Source organism: Aquarana catesbeiana, linkage group LG09 (assembly GCF_042186555.1).
Source record: "Aquarana catesbeiana isolate 2022-GZ linkage group LG09, ASM4218655v1, whole genome shotgun sequence".
In the NCBI taxonomy this organism is placed as follows: domain Eukaryota; kingdom Metazoa; phylum Chordata; class Amphibia; order Anura; family Ranidae; genus Aquarana; species Aquarana catesbeiana.
The window spans coordinates 87,948,533-87,971,733 of record NC_133332.1 but is presented as its reverse complement, the minus strand read 5'-3'; the positions used below and the strand labels follow the sequence as shown (position 1 = coordinate 87,971,733).

General features: G+C 40.5%; 1 protein-coding gene across 3 annotated transcripts in view; it reads left to right on the top strand.

Moving 5' to 3' along the window:
* Positions 1 to 23,201, top strand: part of ABCF1 (ATP binding cassette subfamily F member 1) — a 101,492-nt gene that overhangs the window by 14,347 nt on the left and 63,944 nt on the right. For all 3 annotated transcript variants that reach the window (XM_073598912.1, XM_073598911.1, XM_073598910.1), the window contains exons 2-4: positions 3,370 to 3,416; positions 11,111 to 11,197; positions 22,964 to 23,099. In XM_073598912.1, coding sequence (XP_073455013.1) covers positions 3,370 to 3,416; positions 11,111 to 11,197; positions 22,964 to 23,099 — 270 coding nt within the window. The remainder of the gene's footprint in view (positions 1 to 3,369; positions 3,417 to 11,110; positions 11,198 to 22,963; positions 23,100 to 23,201) is intronic.

Below are 23,201 nucleotides of genomic sequence, written 5' to 3'. Positions count from 1 at the left end.
TGCTCCTGGCATTGGTGAACATGCCACATTTATTTATTTTTTATTTATTTCAGGTACTTATATAGCGCCGTCAATTTACGCAGCGCTTTACATATATATATTATACATTCACATCAGTCCCTATACCCTCAAGGAGCTTACAATCTAAGGTCCCTAACTCACATTCATACCTATACTAGGGCCGATTTAGACAGGATCCAATTAACCTACCACATAGTTTAGACCGGTCGCATATTGTCCTCGTATTGGGTGTTTCGAGATTGCAGCTAGGACTTGCTACTATACTTGCCTTGTGTTTTTGTGCTTTGGTCAACCTATCACTAATGCCCACAATAATACCCTCTGGAATATCTTCCACGCTGACTATATCTACCTCTGGACCCTCCCCCATCAGCTAGTTTAAAAACCCCTCCTTTTTGGCCATCTTCATTCCCAGCAGATCTGCACCCTCCTTATTTAGGTGCAGCCCCGTACCTTCTATAGTACCGGTTATCGACTGAGAAGTCGGCCCAGTCCTCCAGGAACCCAAACCCCTCCTTACTATACCAGCTCTTCAGCCACTTGTTTACTTCCCTAATCTCCCTCTGCCTTTCTGATGTGGCTCGATGTACCGGTAGTATTCCTGAGAACACTACCTTGGAGGTCCTTTTCCTCAATTTAGCTCCTAAGTCCCTAAAATCCTTCTTTAGGACACTCCATCTGCCTCTGACTTTGTCATTGGTGCCAACGTGCACCATGACAGCTGGGTCTTCCCCCTAATGTAATCCTATGGAACGTTTTACAGTGATCCATTGCGGGTCCTCTGCACTTAGTAAAATCCTGCTTGGCGGTGGTAAAAAAAACTGCACAAAAACACACCTCTCCTTTTGAAATGCATAGGAAACGTGGCAAAAATGTGCATTTGCTGCGATTTTTTTTTTTTTTTTTTGCGCGTTTGTGTTGTTTTTCACAGGACGTGTGACTTAAAAACGCAACCACGGGTGTGTTTTTCTTTAACCACATATCCTGTGAAAAATGTACCGTAAACGCAGTAAAATCACAGCAAAAAGGCATGCATTTTTACTGTGTTCTTGCTATGGATCAGAAGGAAATGTAGGGCACTTTCACATCTTCATATGTACACACACATACTAGATATACTACGGCAGAATGGCACGTACAGGCAGATTAACGTACCTGTATGTTGCCCTTTAGGAGGCGGCTTGCGCGCACGCCTGCCGGGAGCTCCGTGACCATGATCGTGGACCCGATATCCACGGGGATACCTGCGATCGTCTCACGGTGAGGAAGAACGGGGAGATTCTAATGTAAACAAGCATCTCCCCGTTCTACCTAATGACACTGTCACTGATCACAGCGATCAGTTTAGTGTCACACAGAGCCCCCCCCCCCCACACACACAGTTAGAAACACTCCCTAGGACACACTTAAAGCGGGATTCCGTCCTAAAAAAAAAATTTAAAGTCAGCAGCTACTAACAATGTAGCTGCTGACTTTAAATAAGTACTCACATGTCCAGGGTGCCCGCGATGTCGGCAGCTCGAGGCCGACCCGCCCCTCGGCTCTCGGGTCCCGGCACCGCCATCCTAGGAAAGGGAAACAGGCAGTGGAGCCTTGCGGCTTCACTGCCAGTTTCCTACTGCGCATGCACGAGCGGCGCTCCGTTCTGTGAATGGCCCCGTGGTGTTCTGGGAACATACACAGTTCCCAGAAGACAACGGGGCTGCTCACCGAGGAGAAGAACTCAACGCGGAATAGGAAGAGGCAGATTAGGAAGACTGCCTAGCAACAAGGGTTTAGGTAAGTTTCCACCAAAAGAAAGCTCTAATTGTGGGGAAAAAAGGACGTCAATTTTGTTTGGGAGCCACATCGCACGACCGCGCAATTGTCAGTTAAAGCGACGCAGTGCCGAATCGCAAAAAGTGCTCTGGTCTTTGGCCAGCAAAATGGTCCGAGGCTTAAGTGGTTAAAGTGGAAGTCCATGCAAAAAACTCAAATCCCTGCATCTCTAGCCACCAACAATTTGACACTAACCTCTCTAGCCCTGAAAAGAAAAAATTGGCATAATACCCTTTCTGCAGGGGATCCGACCCGATCTCCAGCGGCGAAAGCTCTGATGAGTACACGTCCGACAACGGCTGTGAAATGAATGGAAAGTGATGTCACCCATAGAGTTATTATGGGGCTTCTTTGACGGATGTGTCCTCTGCACCTGCCCACACAGGGAAGCCACGGCTGACAGCTCAGCGTGGGATCAGAGCTTCTGCCGCTGGAGATCGGATCGCCTGTAGAAAAGGTATGTATACTTATTTTTTTTTTCTATTCAGGGCTAGATAGGTTAGTGTTAGAATGTTGGTGGCTATAGATGCAGGGATTTTAGTTTTTGCATGGACTTCCACTTTAACCTACGAGCTTGTCTTGCGGTCATTTTAGAGTCATATGCATTGATGTTAGGCCCCTTTCACACTGGGGCGGTATTGCGCTAAAAATAGCGCCTGCAAACCGACCCGAAACAGCCGCTGCTGTCTCTCCAGTGTGAAAGCCCTGAGGGCTTTCACACTGAAGTGGTGCGCTAGCAGGACGGGAAAAAAGTCCTGCTAGCAGCATCTTCGGAGCGGTGAAGGAGCGGTGTATTCACCGCTCCTGCCATTGAAATCAATGGGACAGCAAGGCTATTCCACTGGCAAAGCGCCTCTGCTGATTTTTAACCCTTTCTCGGCTGCTAGCGGGGGTGAAAACCTCCCACTAGCGGCCGAACACCGACGGTAAAGCGCCGCTAACAATAGTGGCGCTTTATGGCCGACGCCGCCCCTACCCCAGTGTGAAAGGGGCCTTAGTAAAGAATTCACATGGGGTGTGGGAGGAAATCTGAGTTCCCAAAGGAAACCTTTGCAAGTACAGGGAAAACATGCGAACTCCATGCAGATGGTGTACTGCAGGGGTCTTCAAACTGCGGCCCTCCAGGTGTTCAGGAACTACAATTCCCATCATGCCTAGTCATGTCTGTGAATGTCAGAGTTTTACAATGCCTCATGGGATGTGTAGTTCTGCAACAGCTGGAGGGCCGTAGTTTGAGGATCCCTGGTGTACTGGCTGGGATTTGCACTGATGATCCCAGTGCTGCAAGGCAGAGGTGTTAACCACTGTGCTGTATATTTACAACTTTGCTAGAGTGGCCAAATAGAAGGGCTGAAATACTTAACTTTCCTGGAGAAAATGCTGCTTTAGGCTCCCTATCTCCTGGCAGTTTATTCCACCCTGCCTCCTGCTGGCAATATGCCCCAGCCTGTTTCCTGCTGACTCAGTTGTGTGTCTACAGATAATACAGATGACAGCATTGCATTATTCTCACATTCTGTCTCCTTTCAGATAAAGTGGTGAAGAAAGGGAAAAAAGACAAAAAAGGAAAGAAATCAGTAAGTCTGAATAATTTATATATTTGTTATTTATTTAGTGTTTTAGTAGATTTATTTTGCTTTGTGCTAGCATTTTTCTCTTGTATTGATTCTGAGAAAATGTTTTGATTTTTATTTATTTTTATTTTTTTCCCTTAAATTTTCTAACTTGGGGCATGTTCAAGCAGTGAATGCTGTGATATTCACTGAACTTTCACTGTATGTGAATCCTTTAGTAAAGGCTTAAGTGTACCTTTTTTAATAAAAAAATTAAATAATTAAATGCACATGATTTTGCAGGTAAAATATTGGCTTTTTTTAGAGGTCGACCGATATGGGTTTTTCTCTGGCCGATGCAGATATTTAGAAATCCCGGCGGCCGATGGTTGATAAATGATGCAGATTTTTTTTTCGCTGATATGTTAGGCCGATTTTTATTTATTTATTTTTTCTTTCATCTCATAAAATCTAACAGTTAGACCCCTTTCACACTGAGGTGTTTTTCAGGCGCTTTTGGGCTACAAATAGCGCCTGTGAAGTGCCTGCAAAACGGCTCCCCTGCAGTCTGTGTGAAAGCCCGAGTGCTTTCACACTGAAGCGATGCGCTGACAGGATGTTAAAAAAAAGTCCTGCAAGCAGCATCTTTGGAGTGGTGTATACCGCTCCTCCACCACTCCTGCCCATTGAAATGAATGAGCACCGCTGCCAAAGCGCTTTGGCAGCGGCGCTTCACGGGCGCATTTAACCCCTTCGTCGGCTGATAGCTGGGTTATAAGCGTCCCGCTAGTGGCCGAATATCGCCTCTAAAATGACGGTAAAGCGCCGCTAAAACTAGCAGCGTTTTACCGTCAACGCCTGCCCAGTCCAGTGTGAAAGCAGCCTTAAGTAATAAGTGATACAGAAAATGTCTTGCATTTAAACATTTAATAAACAAAACAAACCTCCAATCAGTTCACTTGTATGTATAATTTAGATTAAAAAAAAAACTATTTTAAATATTAAATACACAAAAACAGGTAATGAAAACTTTTGGACGAAAAAAAATGGGTTAACTTTACTGTTTATTAATTTTTTTTAATTCATTAAAGTGCATTTTTTCCAAAAAAAATTGTGTTTGAAAGACAGCTGAGCAAATACAGTGTGACCTAAAATATTGCAGCAACCGCTATTTTATTCTCTAGGGTCTCTGCTGAAAAAAAATATATAATGTTTGGGGGTTCTAAGTGATTTTCTAGCAGAAAATACAGGATTTTTACTTGTAAGCAACAAATGTCAGAAAAGATTGTCTTTAAATGGTTAAACTTAGAACTCCTACACACAGAGTTCAGTCCATTGATAAGTGTAAACATTGTATCTTTTTGCTTTTTTTTCATAGACTTGGCAGGCTGCCCAGATAGGAGAGACAGGTCTCCACAGGAAGACTTCAGGCAACTTGCATTGACTTCTATTACAGAAGTTATTTGCAAGTGGTGCTGAGCTGAGTGGATGCTGTATGGGTAATTGGATGTAAATGGACTGGCTGTTCGTTTACACCCAGCTGCTCTCCGATCCAGCCAGGCAGAGGGGAAAAGATTCACTTCTGTTTGCTGGATTGGATCGGTGAAGTACGAGGGCTCTCATCAGTGCCCTGGCAGTTTATTGAGAACTGCAAGCTGTCTTCTGCTGTGGGAGATGGGACTTGTAGTTTATTCATTCACAGGTCTCTGTGAACAAATGATGCAGTTGTGTGGGCGGAGCCCTGCACAGTCATGTTGGGCTTTTTTTAAACTATGACAGTGGATGAGGAGAGAAGAACCCTGTCATTGAGTGAGTGGGGGTGCTGCATAGTAACAACTTACACATTACACCCTAAATATGAGTGTAACATGTTGCTAAAGGTGAACCTATCCTTTAAATGCGTTTTAACCACTTGGGGATTGCCTCCCTGCTTGTAAAGAATGTGAAAAAAAAAGTCAGCATTACATACTGAAAGGAGCTGCTAGCAAGTAGAGGTACAGTAGGTATACTCTCCCAAAATCAAGTAAATTGCAGTGCTCTAAATACCATAAAATTTACGTGAATGAAAAAAATATGTGAAACTCAGTAATTTGAATAATTAAGACCGTGATCGTATTATGCATGCGTCCGCTGGATGTCAAATTCATCAGCAAAATATAATAAGTAAATTAAATAAATAGAGTCCAAAATAAAGTTCAACAGATAAATATCCAAATGAAATTTCTTCTGTGTTCTAGCACACTCACCAGGACAGTCTGTTCACTCAAGTGCAGCATAAGCGCATATAAGCTGTTAATGTTGAAGACAAGATCTGATTATTCAAACCAATCACATGAATTCTTTAGGAGAAGAACATATAGTGTAATAATGCTAGATAACATCCACTTCACGCCAGCCATGTGAATAAAGTGCCACTCTATACAAAAAAGTGCTTTAAAAACACCAGCCTCCGCCTGCATTCAGTGCACACTCACTGCCTTGTGCAGCATACAGTGCCTTGAAAAAGTATTCATACCCCTTGAAATTTTGTCACGTTACAAGCAAAAACTTAAATGTATTTTAATGGGATTTTATGTGATAGACCAACACAAAGTGGCATATAATTGTGAAGTGGAAGGAAAATGATAAATGGTTTTCTATTTTTTTTTTTTTTAAATATCTGAAAAGTGTGGGGGGCATTTGTATTCAGCTCCCCTGAGTCAATACTTTGTAGAACCACCTTTTACTGCAATTACAGCTGCAAGTCTTTTTGGGGATGTCTCTACCAGCTTTGCTCATCTAGAGAGTGACATTTTTGCCCATTCTTCTTTGCAAAATAGCTCAAGCTCTGTCAGATTGGATGGAGAGTGTCTGTGAACAGCAATTTTCTTGCCACAGATTGTCAATTGGATTTAGGTCTAGACTTTGACTGGGCCATTCTAACACATGAACATGCTTTGATCTAAATCATCCCATTGTAGCTCTGGCTGTATGTTTAGTGTCGTCGTCCCGCTGGAAGGTGAACCTCTGCTCCAGTCTCAAGTCATTTGCAGACTCTCACAAGTTTTCTTCCAAGATGGCCCTGTGTTTGGCTCCATCCATCTTCCCATCAACTCTGAGCAGCTTCCCTGTCCCTGCTGAAGAAAAACATCCCCACAACATGATGCCACCACCATGGTTCACGGTGGGGATGATGTATTCAGAGTAATATGCAGTGTTAGTTTTCTGCCACACATAGCGCTTTGCTTTTAGGCCATGAAGTTCTATTTTGGTCTCATCTGACCAGAGCACCTTCCCTCCACATCTTTGCTGTGTCCCCACATGGCTTCTCGCAAACTGCAAATGGGACTTCTTATGGCTTTCTTTCAACAATGGCTTTCTTCTTGCTTCTTCTCTTCCATAAAGGCCGGATTTGTGGAATATACAACTAATAGTTGTCTTGTGGACATATTCTTCCACCTGAGCTGTGGATCTCTGCAGCTCCTCCAGAGTTACCATGGGCCTCTTGGCTTCTTCTCTGATTAATGCTCTCCTTGCCCGGCCTGTCAGTTTAGGTGCACGGCCATGTCTTAGTAGGTTTGCAGTTGTGCCATACTCTTTCTATTTTTGAATGATGGATCGAACAGTGCTCCGTGAGATGTTCAAAGCCTGGGATATTTTTTTTATAACCTAACCCTGCTTTAAACTTCTCCACAACTTTATCCCTGACCTGTCTGGTGTGTACCTTGGCCTTCATGATGCTGTTTTTTCACTAAGGTTCTCTAACAAACCTCTGAGGGATTCACATAACATCTGTATTTATACTGGGATTAAATTACACACAGGTGGATCCTATTTACTAATTAGGTTAATTCTGAAGGCAGTTGGTTCCACTAGATTTAAGTTGGAAGTATCAGAGTAAAGGGGGGCTGAATACAAATGCACGCCACACTTTTCAGATATTTATTTGTAAAAAAAATGTGAAAACCATTTATCATTTTCCTTCCACTTCACAATTATGTGTAATTTTGTGTTGGTCTATCACATAAAATAAATTTTTGTTGTAACCTGACAAAATGTGGAACATTTCAAGGGGTGTGAATACTTATTCAAGGCACTGTAAATAGCTTGTATGGTGGTAATAAACACAGACATCAGTCTGAGCAAAATCTCCAGTCTTTGAACTACATCCTCCAGGGGGCAGCACTCAGTTTGTTTAGCTTACACCATAGGCAATAAGTAGAAAAACACCATATAGTGTAGTACTTAATTTAATAAGGAACAATAGCAAGAGTACACACAAAAACCAGACCCATCCAGACACATGAAAACAAAAAGAAATAGCAAAAAAATGGCCTGGTCAGGAAGGGGGTAAAATCGTCTGGTGCTCAAGTTGGTAATATACAGGGAATGATTTGCCACCAGTGAATGGTAAATGGAATATTCATGGTCTTATAAATATGCTCCTAATTAACCCTTAATCTCTCATTTTTGTATTCTTTACTAATATGAATGCATATGACTCTGCTTTGCTAACAATCTATTCTTTTTCATAAAGTGCAAAGAACACCGCCAGTACTGTAATTAAACACGTGTCACTCATTATAATTGGTGTTCAGATTTTGGCAACCTTGTGTAGTCAGAACATTGAACATTTAAACTGGATGAGGAGAGCGAAAATGATTTGCTTGTCTTTTTACATGCCTCTGTTGTTCCAGCCATATGTAGTGTATCTTCTGGTAATATATGAGCATCTTCATGTGGCTGGTGATACAGTTGCTCAGGTGAAACTGCTGACCTCAACTCTTCACAGTTGTGTGAAGGATGGGTGAGGGCTTAGCGATAGGTGGATTCTTAAAGTGGATGTAAACCCGAAATTTTTTTTTATGTCCTACTGTAGAGTATAAGATTTGCTATCATTTGAGCCCAGTCTTGCCACACAGAGTTAATCCATCTCTGAGCAATCCTCTTTTATTGTTCAATGAGATAAATCTTGACAAACTGAGAAAAACTTTGTCAAATCCTCCCCCTTGCTGTGAGTGACAGGTGATTTACATATCTCGTGCACTAGCCTAAGACACATGCATTATTTTTTAATTCCCTCCCACTCCTTTCTTCTGCTGCTCTGCCAGGATTGGATGTTCCACACCTCATCATGATTTGGCATGCTGAAGTCATGTGGTTACTTTCCTGTCTTTTCACTGGATGTTAGAGATCATAGCAGAAGTTCAGTGTTAGAAATACACAGGAGAAAATGCATATTGGCAAGGGGAGTGTAGAGGTGGGCGGGGAGTCTACTGACATCACGACTCCACCCACCGAGCTCCAGACAACAGACCCACCCACAGAATATGCAGTTTTTCGGGTCTAATAACAGACAGAGGGGAGACATTTGACAGGTAAAGATACATACAGGAGGCATGTATATCCTTATAGATAACCCCTATGGCAGTAGTTTAGAAAGGATGACATTGGGCTTACATCCACTTTAAGCCCCGTACACACTGGCACACCACATTGTGCCCGTGTGTATGCCTGCCGATCCAACAGAAGCGGGCCAAGCATGCTGGAAAACCAGCAGCCAGCCGGCTCCAGATCAACGCTTTCAGCCAATGGCTGACAGCGCTGACCGGAGGGTTCTGGCGGGGCTGTCCCCCTGTCGGAACACAACAGCTCAGCGGGGGGAGATCACTGTACTAATGTCGGATCATTAGTACAGTGGCTCCAACCGGAGCTGACTTTTTTTTTTTTTTTCTCGTTTTAACCCACTGGGTTGAATGGAAAAGAACTAAATAGTTTGTACCCGGCTTAAGAGTGTAGAACATGGATGGGCTGTAATCATTGTTTGTAAGTTTATGATGTACACTGTTTATTTGATAGGTGTGAACAGTTTCTTGAACACTTCCAGGTTATAGTATGAATGTCATGTATAGTACTATAAATCCCCGTCGATGTGTGGTTGCAGTGTTCTGTCAGTAATCATGAATGACTCCGTGTGTGAGAACATTTATTATAGTGGAGTGATCCATGTAGATAAGAATGTCAGCTGATCTGCTGTGTTCAGCCGTCTCTCTTTACTGAGTCATTACTGCTTTACATCTTATAGCTTCCTATATAAAAGTATAGGAGTTTTGTTTTCCTTGTGACTGGATATTTGCTGCTGTAACATAGTGGAAGCCTAACCTGGCCTAAAACGCTTTTACGATAACAAAGCTAAAACACTGGAACCTTGTGGTGCCTACAAGCACCTATACATCCTAAAAAAAAATAAAAATAAAAAAAGCTGTATCCTTATCTAAAATGTCCATCCGTCCTCCCAACACTCTTTTGCAAGAGCCCTTACAGGTATAGTCTCATGTTAAAGTGATCCTGTCCTCATAATATCACTTATGATAATATCACTTTTACAACTGCTGAAAGAATAGAAGTGCAGGTTGCTTTAGAATGTTGTTAATATGATTTTTTTTTTAATGATATACAAAGTTCAAATTCTATTTGGTATGTATTTCTGAATTTTAAAAAAAAACTTAAATAAATAAATAAAATTCAATTAAAAAAGAAAAGTGCAGGTTGCCAGACTCACTTGACACTTTCATACACGAGTTATTGATAGTTTTCACTAGGGTTATCCCGATACCACTTTTTTAGGACCGAGTACAAGTACTGATACTTTTTTTCAAGTACTCGCCGATACCGATTACCGATACTTTTTTTTTTTAATGTCACGTGACAGTGTTTTTTGTTTTTTTTTGGGGGGGGGGGGGTGAACGGTGTATGTGTGTGTGTGTTTTTTTTTTTTTTTTTTTGTTTTGTTTTTTTGTTTTTTTTTTTACAATTTTTATTTTTTACAATAATATTTTTTTTATTCTTTATATGTTTTTTTTTTTTTTTTTTTTTTAAATCAGCCCTGTTGGGGGGCTTTGGTGAGATATCAGGGGTCTTAACAGACCTCTGATATCTCCCCCTTGAGACAGAGAAAGAGACAGAGGATAGAGATTCCCCAGTCCCTTTCTCTGCAGCCTCAGCTGCACTGAGAATGAATGGAGAGAAGACAGCGGCTCCTCTCCATTCATAAACTGACACATCGTAATCACAGGAGATTACAATGTTTCAGTTATGTGAATGGAGAGAGTCAGCTGACTCTCTCCATTCACACAGCAGAACGGAGGGGACAGAGAAGGAGAGGGGAACGGAGGGGGACAGCGGAGAGACACAGCAGAACGGAGGGGGACAGCGGAGAGACACAGCAGAACGGAGGGGACAGCGGAGAGACACAGCAGAACGGAGGGGACAGCGGAGAGACACAGCAGAATGGAGGGGACAGCGGAGGGGGACAGAAAAGGCGAGAGGAACGGAGGGGACAGCGGAGAGACACGGAAGGAGAGAGGAACAGAGGGGGACAGAGGAAAGGAGGGGGCATGGAGCAGGATGCAGTGACAGTCAGCTGTGAGCGATCACCGCTGTATGTCACTAAAGCTGCTGAAAGCCGTTGGGGGAGAATCTTGTAACTCCCCCACGCGCCGATCACAGCTGACTTCCAGGTATCGGGGGAAGCATCGGGAGCATTTGCCCGAGTACAAGTACTTGGGCAAATGCTCGGTATCGGTACCGATACTAGTATCGGTATCGGGATAACCTTAGTTTTCACCTAACACACATGCAAATATACTTTTGTATCTTTTACATTTATCTGCATATGTCCTTTTTTTTTTTTTTTTTTTTTTTTGTTCTATTAATTCATATTGTTTTCTTCATACCAGTTCTTCGAGGAGCTGTCAGCAGATAATAAACAGGCTCAGGAGGAGGAAGCAGCGAAAGAAAGAGAAAAGGAGCAGCAGCAGCAAGAGGTGGGTACTTGGCACCTTGGCACTGTACATCCTGCCACAGTTCTCGTTAAAGGAAACCTGCCATAGGAGAGACCTAGAGGCTGCCAATGGTGACTGATAATGCTAGTTCTCTGTCATGCTGATCCTGTGGCTAGAATCTTGTCACTGACACTGCAGCAAACGGGTCAGGATTTCTCACTTTCATCCACCTTTCCAGTCAGTTACTCAGACAGCGTAAAAGCCAGGCAGCAAGCATTTTCAGGATATTGGCAGTGCCAGCCTGTTTCATAGTAGATTTAATTATTAAATAGTGCGGACTTTCAGCTTTAAAGGTAAATGTCGCCCATAATGTAAAGTTCCGCGTTAAGGCCTCTTCCTCATTCCTCTTTGACATTTCATGCTATCAGCATGAGGAGAGGAGAGTCGATGACCAGCTTGTGTAAAAGGGACACCCACATTAATAATCAGTGTCCTGATTATCAATGCAGTCCCACTAGTGCTGCCTCATCAGTGTCGCTTTATCAGTGCCCATCAGTGCAGCCTCCTCAGCGCACATCACTGAAGGAGAAAAATTACCTGTTCGCAAAATTTTATAACAAACTATGGAAACCTTTTTTTTTTTTTTTTTTCCCTTCGAAATTTTTGGTCTTTTTTTTTTCCATTTTTTTAGCAAAAAATAAAAGACCCAGTTGTTGCACAGGAGGTAGTAGCTCGGATGCACCTGTTACAGTTGTGATTAAATTCCAACAAAAGAAATTCTAAAAATTTCATATGGGTACGCGCAATTGTCGTTCGAAGTGTCACAGCACTGAAAGCTGAAAATTGGCCTGGGCAGGAAGGGGGGGAAAGTGCCCAGTAGGCAAGTGGTAAATCAAACATGCCAAGTTGTATAAAATGGTGTGCTGCGAAGAAGTATCAAGGAAAACTAGGCACTGTCCTTGTTTAAGGGCCAGTTCACACCACATACAGTCCAGTGCTTTTTTTTTTTTTTTTTTTTCTGCATCAAAAACGCATGAAAAGTAGTTTATATGGTTTTCAATGGTATAGTACACACCAGTGCTTGCAGTTCCAGAAAAAAAAGTAGAACATGCTTCATTTTTCCTGCAGTGGACTGTACTGGAACGCTGTAAAGCGTATTAAAAACACACTGGAACGCACATGTCTGGAATGCACTGAACTGCATCAAAAACGTGCATGCAGAAAAGCATCCGGCGTGCGTTTCTATGGTGTGAACTGACCCTTAAAATTGTGATGGTTTTGTTGTATTATGAAAGAGTAATGTTAAGCCTCCTCACTCTTTCCTTGTCAAAAGAAGTTTATTGAGTATACAATGTTATAAAGATACATAAAGTAAGTTTACAAGGATCTATAAAGTAAGCTAATTGTTTTACAGTAGGGTTTATATAGGTAAATATCATGAAATTTCAAATATTAAACATTGGGTTCACGTAAACCTAAATTAAAGATATATATCATTTCCTTAGTTACTTTTGTAGGTATTTAAATGATTTATACCTACTATACATATTGTTTACAAGTAGAGTGTATATAGGTCAAATAAATTCTGATAATGAGCTTTAATCGTAAGGTGGAGAAAAGGAAAGAGAAAGAAGAAAAAGGGTTGAAAGGTAGAGGTATGGTCCACAAGGTTGTCCCGCTCGTCAGTTTATTATTCTTTTTAGTTCTCTTTGAAGCCTTAGAATGGGTGTCTCTGTAAGTCATTTAATCTGTTACCATGGCAACAGGACAGAGTCATTGAAGTTTGACAGGAACTGTTGTTTTATCCAAGGGTGCCAAAGTTTTTCAAATTTTGGAATTTGATTTTGATCGATGGCTACCATCTTAGCATGGGACATTGTATTATTCATTCTGTGAATTGTTTCTGCTAGTACCAATGTAGGAGATTTCCATGCCTTGGCCACTGTTTGTTTTGCAGCCGTTATTAGTTGGATCATAAGTTTGAATTGAGAGAGTGTTAACCATTCCGGTTTTAGATTAAGTAAAGTTAAATATGGATCTGGTTGTATTATCTTTTTAAATATTTTAGATGCAATCACGAAAACTTCCTTCCAGAAGGTTTGGATTACTGGGCACGTCCACCATATGTGTAAATATGTGCCTATTTCTGGGCATCCTCGAAAACAAAGAGCTGAGGTATTAGGTGAATATTTTGCCACTCTAGCGGGTACAAGGTACCAGCGAGTTAGTACTTTATAATTTGTCTCCAGTGCTAAGATGTTGGGTGAAGATGACTTAGATGTGAGCCATATGTTAGACCAGTCCGTGTCTTCTAAAGTTCGTCCCAGGTCCTCCTCCCACCTCTGAACGTAAGAGGGTCTATTAAGATTTGCTACTCCATATAATTGATTATAAAGTGATGAAATTGTACCTTTAGCAAGTGGATCTTTTGTACAGATTGATTCAAAAATGGATAATTGGGATAATGGTGTATCCCCCTTTAGGAATGGTGTATAGAAATTTTTGATTTGGAGATATCTAAATATCTCAGAGTTTGGTAGATCATATTTTTCTCTAAGCGATGGGAATGAAAGGAATGATTTAGATGCTATGAAGTCATTTAGTGTCTGAATGCCTGATGTTGTCCAAGCTTTAAAAGAATTTGGGTAGATCCATGCCGGATAAAAGGCCGGATTTCTGATAAAAGAAAGGAGAGGATTGTGTGGAGATTGTAACTGATATTTGGTTTTTAGTTTATCCCAGAGAGATAAGAAGTGTTTAGTTATGGGATTATGAATTTTAAAGCGGTCTTTAGGATCAAGCCATAATAAATTTGATATTAATAGAGGGTCATTTTCTGAAGCCTCTATAAATACCCATAATGGGATTTCCTGCTTTGCATGGTATTTGGACAGACTGGCCAAATGTGCTGCTCTGTAGTAGTTAGTAAAATTAGGGTATCCCAGGCCTCCTTTATTTTTGGGAAGATGTAGTGTGTGTATAGGTATACGTGGTTTAGAAGAGCCCCATATAAACGAAGTTGCTCTTTTTTGTACTATTCTCAAAAAATAGGAAGGAATTGGAATAGGGAGGACTCTGAATAGATAAAGCAATTTGGGTAGAATAGTCATTTTGATTGCATTAATTTTCCCTATCCAGGATAAAGGAAGTTGCGACCATTGTTTTATTAGATTTGTGATCTGTCTTAATACAGGAGGATAATTGGTTGAGAATAAGTCAGAATGAGATGCTGTTAAATGAATTCCAAGATATGGGATTGATTTTTCTGCCCATGTGAATGGGAGTGCAGCCTTAGCCGGGATCAATTCCATGTTTGTGAGTGAAATATTAAGCACTAGGCATTTCTTAGGATTAATCATAAGGCCGAATAGGGCTGCAAATCCATCAAGAGCTGGTATTAAGTTAGGACCAGAGACCTGTGGTGATGATAGAAAAAGTAATATATCGTCTGCAAATATACATAATTTGTGTGTAATACCTCCTACTTCAATGCCAGTTATAGTTTGGTTTGTTCTGATGTATTGGGCCATGGGTTCGAGTATAAGGGCAAATAATAAGGGAGATAATGGGCAACCCTGTCGGGTACCTCTTTCGATATTAAAGGCTTCAGATTTGTATCCAGCATATTTTATATAGGCTTTGGGTTTATTATATAATGCTTTGATCCATGTTAAAAAGTGGGGTCCAAAACCCCATTTTTGTAATGAATATTGCATATATTGCCAGGATACTGTGTCAAATGCCCTCTTAATATCGAGAGATAGAAAACATAAAGGGATTTTCCGTTTTTTAGCAATATGTGCCAATAACACTGCCCTGCGTATATTATCGCCTGCCTGTCTATTTGGCATGAAGCCTACTTGATCTCTATGTATTAATTTTCCTATAATGCTATTGAGGCGTTTTGCTATTATTTTTGCTAATAATTTAATATCGAGGTTTAACAGAGAGATAGGCCGATAATTCACACAGGAAGTATCATCAGAAAGGGGTTTTGGGATCATACAAACAATTGCCATTAGTGTTTCTTGCCGAAAAGAATGTCCATCTAGAAGTTTGTTAAAAGTTTCAGTGAGAATGGGAGAGAGTATTTCTGAGAATGTTTTATAGTATAAAGCCGAGTAGCCGTCTGGGCCTGGTCTTTTGTTAAGTTTTAGGTCTTTTATGGCGTTAGCAACTTCATCTATAGTTATAGGCTCATCCAAACTGCTTTTTTGATTCTGAGATAACTCAGGTAAGTTTATTTTTGAGAAGAAGGATTCAGCTTCTGTAGGATTAAATTCATTGTTTGTCTTGTATAAAGTTGCGAGATGTGAGTGAAATTTATGGACTATTTTAACTGGATTACAAGTGTAAACATTTTTTGATAATTTCAAACGTATTGGTTTGAAAGATTTGTTAGTTGAATTTAATGCCCGAGCCAAATATGTACCAGGTTTGTTTGTATTCATGTAGAAATTGTGTTTGGAGCGTTTGAGGGATTTATCAACTGACTCAGTGAGAAATAGATCGTATTCCAATCTAGATTTTTCCAGATGAGATTTTGTACTCTGAGATGGATTATCTTGAAATGATATGTAGGCTGCATTAAAATTGAGTTCTAGTTTTTTTGCTAGATTTTTGCGTTCCCGTTTAAATAGTGCCATTTGTCTTTGTATTGTACCACGCAAGACAGGCTTATGAGCTTCCCACAGTGTTATTGGGGAGATGTCTGTTGTATTATTAATTGATATGTATTCCTTTAAAGCTTGTTCAATGGCCATCTGATGTAGTGGGTGTTTGAGCATTATGTCCGGTAAGTACCACGTTGGGTCATGCGCTTTTGGTATGGCTGAGGCTATAGTAGTGTATACTGCATTATGGTCAGACCACGGAATCGGAATTATATCTGATGCAATAATTTCTGGTATCATTCCTATTGTTAGAAAAATATGATCTATTCTGGTGAAGGTTTGATGAGGGTGCGAGAAATAAGTGAATTTCTTTTTCATTGGGTTACTTTCTCTCCATGAATCTACCAGATTGTATTTGGAAAGAAGTTGAGAAAAAGGTAATCTAGAGGTTATTTTGGATGGTGTAAAAGGTGATTTATCTAGAAATGGGAGGAGGACCTGGTTCGAATCCCCACACATTATCACTGTTCCTATTTTGTGTGTATTAATCACTTGTAATATATGTGAGAGGAATGGTGTAGGTTGTTTGTTAGGAGCGTAGTAGGAAATCACAGTGATTGCTGTATCCATTATATAACCCATGAGTATCAGGTATCTACCTTCTGGGTCTTTAATTTCTGATGATAAGGTGAATGGTGTGGATCGGTGAAATGCAATTAGAGTTCCCCTTTGCTTGGTACAGGCAGAAGCCGTGTAAATTTGTTGATAAAAAGGAGAAATATATTTTGGAGTAGAATCTTTGGTGAAGTGTGTTTCTTGGAGGCATACTATGTGAGCCTTCTTGTTATGGAAAGTACGGAAGGCTTTGGTCCTTTTTTGAGGGACATTTATTCCCTGAACATTCAGGGAAAGTATATTCAGTGGTGCCATGGCAATAGATCAAATAGTTTTGACTTACTTTTTGTTATGCAGAGCTGACTGCGCAGATCAACCTGTGTGGACTGAAGAGATGAATAGATAGAAAAGAAACCAGTGAATTCTGGAGTAAAGAGTAAACAAAAAACATATGAGATTAAATGATACATTGTATAAATTATTTTTTGCAAGTAATCACAATTTACCCGTGAAAGAGAGTAAATATCTCTCTCAGGGGAATAAGTGCCTTCGTCACACTCCCACATAATATGATTGGGAGAATGAGGAGGGCTAATGGGGGTACACGGATCTTCCGCTTACAGGAGAGAAGTGCTATGTCAAAAGACATCAAAATGATGTTTCATTAATTGGAGTGCAGAATATAGTTTTTGTTGAAATTATTTATTCCAGGGTGGTTGTATATGGTTAGTCTTGTCCTAGGCTAAATAATTCAGTTAGAAAGGTACTGTTAATAACTTTGGTATTGATGAAGATAGTTTGAATTATTTTGGGATTTTAACCCTTTTAGAGTAAACAATTACATATTTTATTCATATGTAACTGTTTAGATATGTTAACTCATAAAATTGAGGTTGTATTGCTTCAGATTAGAATAAACAAAAACATAATTCTAGGAACTAGTTAGATAATAATATATTTGTTTTAAGAAAAGAAAGAAAAAGCTTCCATTACTTCTGGATTATTGAACATATTTGTCCTAAAAAGTAATAAATCTATTATTACCTGATAATATATAACTGAACAAGAATTTCCTTATTTCACTTATATATTCTAAGGCTATATGAATCAGAAGTAATAAGAAATATAACTGGAATGTAACATGATCCCACACAGTGTGTGACTATCAGAATGCAGTTACATTCAGTTATAAATATAGGTTTTTTTATAGAGAACCATCTCTTAGTATAATAAATGAAGAGATATCAGGAATTAGGATGTCAGTCCATTGAATCTTCTTGGTCCATGGATGATGTGGCATAACGGCCTCTTTTGTGAGAATGATGATTCCCATTTTGTTCTGAAATTTTCTGGGTGCTGCCTGAAGGTGAAGATGACGCCATTCTTCTGCGTGTGGGAGAGTTGCTGCTTGTGGGTTCTGTCAGATTTAATTTTAAAAGGGTTTGTTGTAGTTCATCTGCTGATCTGCTTCTGTAAATTGTACCTTGGTAGTTAAATCTGACTGAAAAGGGGAAGCCCCATTGATACATAATGTTGTGGCGTTGCAGTTCCATTAGTTGGGGTTTCATGGATCGTCTTTTAGTAATAGTAAGTTGGGATAGGTCAGCAAAAATTTGATAATTGTGTCCTTGAAAATTAAGTTCCTTTTTTTCTCTTGCAGCAATTAGTATTTGTTCTTTCGTTCTGTAATAATGAAATTTTGTGATTATATCACGTGGGGGTCCATCTTTCTTTTTGGCTGTGAGGGCTCTGTGTACTCTGTCCAGTTCTAAACGTTCAATAGGGATATCTGGCTTTAGTTCTTGTAATAGAGCAGTAATAGTAGATTGCAGGTCTGTCACAGTTTCAGGTATTCCCCTTATGCGCAAGTTTGAACGTCTGGCTCTATTTTCGTAATCTTCGAGCTTAGTTTGAAGTATTAAATTCTCTTTTTTTAATTGTTCCAATTCTGTTATATTTTCTTGGGTTGTAATTTCAATTTCATCCATTTTTATTTCTAAGGCTGCGGTGCGGTTTCCCAGCTCTCTTATTTCTTTGGTTAGGCTTTTTGTTATTTGGTCTGAGGTTTGTTTTAAAGCCTTATGAAGCATCTTTTCAAATTGTAATAATATTTCTGGGGATACTGAGGAGGCTTGTGGAGAAGTTTGTGAGAGGATTTGTTCTGTATCTGACTCAAATGGAGAGTCTTGCTGTGACATTTTCTGTCTGTGAGAGCGCCCTGATGCTGTATCTTGTGAGGTGACTGGAGCTGCTTCAGCTGCAGTGAGTGCCTGTGAGCTCTTTGTGAGGTGATTTTTATTTCTGCCACGGTTTCCTCCCAGTACCATATTTCCTGCCCAAACTTTCACAGTTTGTTCCCTGGGGCAAAAAGGTTCAAATGGATACCTTTTGAGCCTGCAGGCTCCGCTTTGTCCTTCTCTTCTCTCCTCAGCGGTGTGGAGCTCTAACAATGCATGTCTGCTATGCTAAGCTCCGCCTCCTGCCCCCCGTGCCTCCTCACTCTTTCCAAGCATTGTACTAGGGTAGGTCTTAAGTATGATACGTCACGCTATTGTAACCCCTTTGTTATTGGAAGTTGTGGGATGGTTTTCTCCCTTGCTGTCCTGAATAGCAGTATGTTGACCGCTTAAAGTGAGCCTGCCACCACACAGGGAACACCGCGTGCAGCAGGAGATCAGGTATCCCAAACTCCCTGAAGTGTGCAACACTTGCAGCAACCGGGGAGCAGTGAAGCAGTGGCTGCTAATTGAAAAGTACGTATATTCGCTCTTCTTTTATAGATTGCCTTGTACTTGGATGTGACCCTGTAGTGGCAGAGCTGCTTTAGTTAAAGGTTTTTTAATAGGAAATCTTTTTTTTTTTTTTTCTTTGATGAATTGACAAAATAGAACATTTTTAAGAAAGCACCTTTTTAAATCTGTCGTAAACAAACAATTACCATTTCATCCAGCAACCAGTTTTCTGTTACTGTCTTAAAAAAAAATTTCTCCTTCTATCATCTTTTGCAACATAATTCATTTTGATACAGGATTTTCCAGAATCCCCACATTCATTGTAGTTGTCTCTCTGCCCCTACCAGAAGTCTCCATAGGTCAAATGACAAAGTGCTTGTTTCATGGAATACGAGGGGGTGCTGATAAGTATTGAGCCTTACCCAGAAAAAAACTGAGATAGGAAGCTGTAACTGCCACACTATTCTACATATTCCCCCAGGAAGTCAATTCACTTCCGATATCTGTCCTGCAAATATAATTCTTCCAACTGCTGATGAAACTACCCATTTGCAGCATTAGTTGCCTCTGGAACACTCCCAAATCGTTGTCCCTTTTTAGGTGTTTTTTGAGATTGGGGAACATGATAGTCAGAAGGAGCCAGGTCGGGTGGATGGGGCATCACTTAAAAGCCTAAAGAGGTCAGTTTTGCCATTATTTCATCTGCAGTGTGTGACAAGACATTGTCATGCAACAGGATGACACCTTTGCAGAGCTTTCCTCAACGTTTTTCCTTGATATTTTGCCTCAACTTCCTCAATAAAGCACAGTAATATGTTGCATTGATGGTTGAACCCTTTTGGAGGTAGTCCACCAGCAGAACTCCCTTCTTATCCAAAAAAACTGTTGCCATTTGCTTCTGCACTGACCTTTGCACACTGAACTTCTTTGGCCTGGGGGAACCACTGTGCCTCCATTCCTTAGACTGTTCCTTTGTCTCAGGATCATAACAGTAGATCCATGTCTCATCTGCAGTTACCAGTTTGTCCAGGAAATCTGACTCATTTCTCAGTTCCAAAACAGCCATCTATGTCCCCACATGTTCCTCTTTTGTTTGGTTGTCAAAAGTTTTGGGATCCACTTTGCTGCAACTTTCTCATTTCCAAGTTGTTGTGGATAATGGCACCTTCTCTCTTATGTGATATTCCCAGATAAGTAGCAATACTTTTGGCTGATATTCGGCGGTCCTCCATGATCATGTCATGGATGGCTTTCACATTTGCAGGCACAGAGACAGTAACAGGCCTTCCACTGGGTTTCTCACTTTCAACACCAACATGGCCAGTTTTAAAATTGACTTCCTCAACGTTTAACTGTTGCATACCAAAGGGCCACTGTCACCCAAAGTTTGTGACAATTCATTGTGGATCTGCTTCGCACCTTTTCTTTGGAGAAACAGGAACATGATTATGATCCTATGCTCTTCCACATAAAATTTTTTTGGAGGTGCTGCCATGTTCACATTGGACCTGGAAAAAAAAGATAAGTTAAAATCATAGGTAGATGATTTTTGCAGCATTGAATGTAGACAAATTGGCCAGTATATCCTGCAATATACAGCTTCCTATCTCAATTTTTCTGGGTAAGGCTCTATACTTATCAGCACCCCCTTGTATGGCATTCCCTTAGTTCATAGTTGGGTTGAAAAAAGACACAAGTCCATCTAGTCCAGCCATAAAAATAAATAAAAAATATCAAACCAATCCCATATACCCACAGTTGATCCAGAGGAAGGTGAAAAACCCAAGTGAAGCATGATCCAATTTGCTCCAGCAGGGGAAAAAATTCCTTCCTGACCCCCAAGAGGCAATCGGATTTTCCCTGGATCGACTTTACCTATAAATGTTAGTACCCAGTTATATTATGTGCATTCAGGAGAGAATCTAGGCCCTTCTTAAAGCAATCTACTGAGCTGGCCAGAACCACCTCTGGAGGGAGTCTATTCCACATTTTCACAGCTCTTACTGTGAAGAATCCTTTCCGTATTTGGAGATTAAATCTCTTTTGCTGTAGGTGTAAAGAGTCCCCCCTTGTCCTCTGTGTTGACTGTAAAGTGAATAACTCAACACCAAGTTGACTATATGGACCCCTTATATATTTGTACATGTTGATCATATCCCCCCTTAATCTCCTCTTCTCAAGACAGAATAAATTCAATTCCTCTAATCTTTCCTCATAGCTGAGCTCCTCCATGCCTCTTATCAGTTTGGTTGCCGTTCTCTGCGCTTTCTCCAGTTCCCCGATATCCTTTTTGAGAACCGTTGCCCATAACTGAACTGCACATTCCAGATGAGGTCTTACTAGTGATTTGTACAGGGGCAAAATTATCTCTCTCTCTCTCTCTGGAGTTCATAACTCTCTTAATACAAGAAAGCACTTTGTTTGCTTTGCAAACCACAGCTTGGCATTGCATGCTATTATTGAGCTTATGATCTACCAAAACCCCCAGATCCTTCTCTACTACGGATTCCCCCAGTTGTACTCCCCTAGTATGTATAATGCATGGATATTCTTCGCCCCCAAATGCTTAACTTTACATTTATCTACATTAAACCTCATCTGCCACTTAGTTGCCCAATTAGACAGTGCATTGAGGTCGGCTTGTAAATTGGAGACATCCTGTAAGGACGTTATTCCACTGCATAGCTTGGTGTCATCTACAAACACTGAAATGGCCCTTTTAATCCCAGACCCTATATCATTAATAAAGGTATTAAAAAGTAAGGGTCCCAACACTGAACCTTGGGGTGCACCACTGATAACTTTAGACCATTCAGAGTAAGAATCATTAACCTATACTCTCTGAATTCTGTCTCTTAGCCAGTTTTCTATCCATTTACAAACTGATTTACCTTACACATGAGCCGTGTGTGGGGAACTGTGTCAAACACTTTTGCAAAATCCAAGTATACCACGTCCACCGCCACAACTCTGTCCAAGGTTTTACTTCTCTCCTCATAAAAAGAAATCAGGTTTGTTTGACAACTTCTGTCTTTTGTGAATTCATGCTGTCTGTTGCTTAAAATATTTTTTTCCAGCAAGAACTCGTCTATGTGGTCTTTAATTAAACTCTCTAGTATCTTCCCGACTATAGAAGTTAAACTAACAGGTCTATAGTTACTTGGTAAAGACTTTGTTTCCTTTTTAAATATGGGCACCACATTGGCCCTATGCCAATCCAGTGGTACTGTTCCAGTCATTAATGAGTCCCTAAAAATTAGATACAATGGCTTGAAATGACAGAGCTCAATTCTTTTAGGATCCGTGGGTGGATGCCATCTGGTCCATGTGCTTTTATTGACCTTTATTCTGTCTAAATATTTCTGGACCATATCACTTTTGAGCCATTGTGGATCTTTTGGGGCTGTGTCACTACCATCCCCATTATGTACATGAGCTCCCCCATGCTCCTTTGTATACACAGAACTGAAGAATGTATTTATTACATTTTGCCTTTTCTTTGTCCCCAGTCACACACTCTAGATTATTTTGTAAAGGGCCTACATGCTCACACCTGACCTTTTTACTATTAATATATTTGAAGAATTTTTGGGGGTTTGTCCTACTATCTTTTGCAATCTGTCGTTCGTTTTGAGTTTTTGCGTCCTTGATTTCCTTTTTACATATTCTGTTATATTGCCTTACTTGATACTGATGCCTTGCTGGGGCCTAGGTCCACCTAGAGGTGAGGTGTTAGGATATATATTGAGACACATGGTGGACATTTTTGTTTAAAATTCCCCTTGTGACGGCAGATAAAATACTATGCTGGAGAGTCTTTGTACTTCATAGAATTGTTTTTGATGCAGCAAAAGAAAAAAGAAAAGGAGAAGAAGAAAAAGAATCGGAGTAAACAGAAAGGAGGAGGAAATGATGATGAAGACCTGGAGATCACAGAGAGGCTGAAGAAGCTGTCAGTACAGCCCAGTGATGAGGAGGAGTCAGGTAGAACAGGATCTGCATTATTAATTAATAAACATTTAAAAATGTTTGGTTACGTTCGTCACTCGTGTGAAAACCGCAGGCTTTTTGTGAGCAAAGCAGTTA